At 45.7% G+C, this 4,762-nt stretch overlaps 1 protein-coding gene across 5 annotated transcripts in view; it reads right to left on the bottom strand.

Moving 5' to 3' along the window:
- The window catches only part of TANC1 (tetratricopeptide repeat, ankyrin repeat and coiled-coil containing 1), a 143,073-nt gene that overhangs the window by 51,998 nt on the left and 86,313 nt on the right, over window positions 1-4,762 (bottom strand). For all 5 annotated transcript variants that reach the window (XM_017864461.1, XM_017864462.1, XM_017864459.1 and 2 more), the window contains one exon: window positions 2,729-3,336. In XM_017864461.1, coding sequence (XP_017719950.1) covers window positions 2,729-3,336 — 608 coding nt within the window. The remainder of the gene's footprint in view (window positions 1-2,728; window positions 3,337-4,762) is intronic.

Genomic DNA, 4,762 nt, shown 5'->3' with positions numbered 1-4,762 from the left:
TTTTTTTTGAGAGAGTTTCGTTCTTGTTGCCCAGGCTGGGGTACAATGGCGTGATCCTTGGCTCACTGCAACCTTCGCCTGCTGGGTTCAAGCGATTCTCCTGCCTCAGTCTCCCAAGCAATTGGGATTACAGGTGCCTGCCACCACAGCCGGCTTTTTTTTTTTTTTTTTTTTTTTTTTAAGAGACGGGGTTCACCATGTTGGCCAGGCTGGTCTCGAACTCCTGATCTCAGGTGATCCACCCATCTCTGCCTCCCAAAGTGCTAGGATTACACACGTAAGCCACCACACCCGGCCAGACTTAAACTATTCTTTAACTTCTTAATTCTATTTCTGGAATGCTAACCTAGGGCATAATCAAAAATAAGAGGGAAGAAAGGAGAGACAGGAAGTAGTACATTGCCTTAAGATCTTATTTAATAGCTACCAACACTCAGTGAGAAGACACTCATTTTTTATAGCTAAGGAAGGCAGGCATGGAGAATTAAAATACATTTCATGCACAGAAAAATACACAATCAATGGAGGATTTGAATCCAGATCTGTAAGGCACCAAGACATGACAGGTTGTTCTGTTTGTAAGTAATTTAGAAACAACTTAAAAATCCAACAAGGGTATAGTGAAGTACATGATAATTTGCCTCCTAGGAGGTTTGCACAACCATGGAAAATGAAAATGACGCTTTTCTAAGGCTTCTAACAGCTTGGTAAAATGCCTGTGATGAGTAAAAACCCAGACAACAATTCCAAGAGAAAAAGATGGTCAGTACATTATTTAAAATGCGGCAGAAATAAAAGTGAACTGTCCTTGTCTGGGGTTGAAATTTTCTCCCTTTATAATTACGGCAAAATACAACAATTGGGAGTGGGGAAGAAATGCTACCATTTTGAGGCCCAACCCACCATCACTATTTTTAAAATCACCTCCCCAGGCCCCTCTACTGCCACTGGAAGCTTCTCCCTCTTGTGAGGTCCACAAGAAGTGTGCCTCCCTCTCGCATGTCACTTCCTGGCTCCCCTGCCCTGTGTGGGAAGCCCTGAGAGCAGGGTCCTCGTTCCAGGAATTTCTGTGTCTGCCACAGTACTTTGCACATAACTGCATATAACAAAAACTGTTGCTGAACTGAATCTAGTAGCTTCCTTCCAACATTGTTCTATATCCTCTCAATTGAATGAAACTCAAATACTACAGGGGTCTTGGGAAAATGCCAACAACTTGCACCACCTCAGGAGTGGGTGCTTCCTTAAATTCTGTACCCTTGGTGCCTCTCATGCCTCCACCTAGTCCAGGTCCTGCCTCAGGGGATGTCCCCACACCTGCTTTTAAGAACACAGTGGCATTCAGGAGCCTATAGGCACCCACCCTAGCTCTGGCCTAGGCTACCTAACGTCAAGGCCCACCAATACCCAAAATGAAGTGAAGCTTAATGAAGACTACAGTCCAGCCACTTTAGCCTCCAACCCAGTAACAACCTACAGTCCTGATGGAGTCTCTCAATTTGTTTTTAAGTCTCTACAAACTCAACTATAGCCAGTCTTCCTAGAAAATGACTGGACTTTCCCTAGAAAGTAACCTGACTTGGCTAGAAATGTCATAGCACACATTTCACCTAGCTATTACGGTCTGGCTAAATAAGGAAACATTTAGCCAGACCATATGGATGTTAGTTTATTGCCCCAAACCAGGTTCAAAAGATAACAAACCTTCAGCCAGTGTTACTGAAGAAAATAATAAGAGCCCCAACATGAACAGCAGCCAGGCCTATCAGGTGGATGTTCAGTCAACATTCACAGGGAGGAAAGTGGCTGTGAGGCTCGCAGGGCTCACCAATGCTTGTTCGCCTCTTCATTCTGGATCCCAGCATCTGGTCAAATGCCTAAGGGGTCAGCTGAGCAGCTTGCCAGCTCTGTTACTAGAGCAGGGGGCAATTCTGGCTCACAGAGAGCAGAAGCCAGTCAAGACAGCAGAGACACAGGCCACAGCCAGGGCCAAGTGGAGGTTGGGGGCTTGCCATACATATATCTGAAAGCATCTGCACTCTCAAACTTTCTGACCTCTCATGCTATTACCAGGCCATACAGCAGACAGGCTTCCCTCCCCATCCCACTGTGATAACAGCGGCCCAGGCAGCAAGGAGAACTGCAACCCAGCCTGGTCCAGTCAGCCACACAGAGCTCACCGATGAAGGGTGAGGGGTGTGGAGCAAGGAGGCTAGATTGGATCATGGTGCTTCCTCTGGGCTCACAGATACACCTGATCCCTGGGACAAGTCACTCCATATTCAAAGAGTGGCGGGGGAGTGGAGGTGCTGAGGACCCATGACAGTTAGCAGACACACAGGGAACACCCTTTAGAGAAGCCCCTTCCCGGGGCTGATCTCACACGTTCCCATGCATGACCCTGCAGAAGCTGGGTGGGGGAAGGGACGGGGCTCTATGAGAGAATGGACAGCAAGGAAGGACCACATAGGCACCACCCAGTTTCCCTTTTATCCACATGTACCATCCATAAGGGAGTCCTAGCAATTACAAGGCAGCTTCTGTATAGAGAATTCCCCATTGCCCATCCTTCTGCCAAAAAGGAGGAAAAGTAAGAAAACAAAGCAGTAACACTGAATTAGTCATTCTGGATTGCCTTTCCATTGAGACACGTGCATCACATTTAAATCCTTTTCCCAACTGCACATGAGATTCCCTGCAAAGACCTGACAGAAAGCGCCTGTCGTACCTGGGCTCACACAGGAAGGCCGTGTTTTCCCCGTCTGCTCTCCAAACAAGCCACTCCCTGAAGGATGGGTGGCAGAACATGCGGGTTTTGTCTCGCCTCTTAATGAGGAAGCAGGAGAGGGCGTCCATCCTCTGCTGAAAGTCTTCCCATCCCTGCTCCCCCTGGATGTGGCCAGCATTAATAGCCTGAAAGATCTGCTCGTCTGTCATGGGATGGAGGGATGCGAGGGCCACGTTGAGAATCGGAAGTGCCCTCTCAAAGGCGGACTGGGTCATGAACTTCATGTTGCACTGCAACAAATAGAGCTCAGAGAGAGACACGGGCACCACCTTGTAGCTGGCGCTCTTAATGACCAAGTGGCCCCTCTGGAAGAGGTCCAGGGTGAGCTTGAGGTACAGGTAAGAGCCCAGGCTCCGCAGCACCAGGTGGCTGCTCACTTTTCCAATGAGCGTGGCATCGGCCTTGCCGTTCAGGGAGATGTTGCTGAGGATGTCCTGGCTGCTGTGCACCCTGTGCTGGATGTAGGCGTGCAGGTCGCTGTGGATGTCTTTATTGTCTGGGAAGTCATCTAAGGAAAGCTTGACAAACGGCAGTGCACTTATTATTTCCTGGGGGAAAAAACCAAAAACCCACAGTGTCACTCTACAGAGATTCCTTTTTTATTTTAGCAGCATTTTAAACCAGGTTCACTAGTTTTCTTTCAAGGAGGATTTTCATGGATTACAGGGACTCATTGTTTTGTATTAAAACGTGTAATAGGATAAGGTGAAGATAAAAAGCTTATGTGAAAGAAATCCTAATGGGAGATGGAATCAGTAAATGCTCTCCCAAGGCCCTCATCCGAGGACCCTGAGCCTAGCGAGCAGAGTAAGAGCCCTGTGTAGACAGCAGCAATGAGGCCCTGCAGGTGACCTGATACCCATAATCCTTAACACTGTGCAACTGCTTATATAACAAGGACAAACACCAACCAACACTGTCCATCTAAGAACATGGCCAGACGCCAAGATAAAAGGCATCCTTCTTTATGCATCAAACACTGGGGCTGTGTAACCCAACCAGGAAATCTGAGACAGTCCCTGGGCTGTCTCTCAACAACAGCGCATCTTAACAAAGCTGCCTACTTTGGTACAGCATGTTATTTTATTAATTGCTTTTTTAAAGCAAACTTTTAAATTGAAGTCTAACATATGAACATATGATTTGTGCACAAATCACAATTGCACAGTGTCACTAATTTTCGCTAAGTATACCTGTGTAACCAGCACCCAGAAACAAAACATACTCAGCTCCCAGAAGCCCCATGTGCCCTTCCCATCTCTTCCCCATTCCAAAGATTAAGCACATCTGACACCTAACAGCAAAGAGTTTTGCCTTTTTAAAAAGACTTCCCACTGTTGTTTCTGAAGTATTTAAATGCATGTGCTCATTTAATATAACAATGTAGATAAAGAGGGCAGAATGCAATCACTCCCATTTTACATGGATGCTATCTGAAGCTCTGAAAACTTACACAGCTGAGAAGAAGAATGTAAGGTTCCTGGTTCCCATGCTCTACTGATTGCGAAATTGTGCTTACTGTGTAAAAAAAGACTGAAAAATATACAAACTGAATGTCCAAAAAACACTCATCAAGTTCAACTGAGGTCTAATTTCAGTTTTTATAATGAAAAAATTCCAAATGCTGTTTTAAATAAATATCATAAAAGGGTAAAATCAAAACCTAATGTCTAAAAGTCTTTACTGAAAAAGGATAGGTATAGAAGGAGTCAATGGTTAAGATACAATTTCAGGATTCAAGTGAGAAGGAAGATGGAGGGGGAAAAAAATCACCCTACCCCTTGCTGCAAATGTTACCTCATGTTTAAGTTTTATGAAAAAATAGACTTCTGAGAATAGGCCTTAAAAATCTTTCACCTTCATCTGGGCACAGTGGCTCGTGCCTGTAATCCCAGCACTTTGGGAGGCCGACATGGCCGAGACCAGCCTGGCCAACATGGTGAAAATCCATCTCTACTAAAATACAAAATTTGA

This window comes from Rhinopithecus bieti, unplaced genomic scaffold (genome assembly GCF_001698545.2).
Source record: "Rhinopithecus bieti isolate Rb0 unplaced genomic scaffold, ASM169854v2 scaffold_75561, whole genome shotgun sequence".
Taxonomy (NCBI): domain Eukaryota; kingdom Metazoa; phylum Chordata; class Mammalia; order Primates; family Cercopithecidae; genus Rhinopithecus; species Rhinopithecus bieti.
The sequence above is the reverse complement of the archived record's forward strand: the minus strand, read 5'-3'. Positions and strand labels throughout refer to the sequence as shown.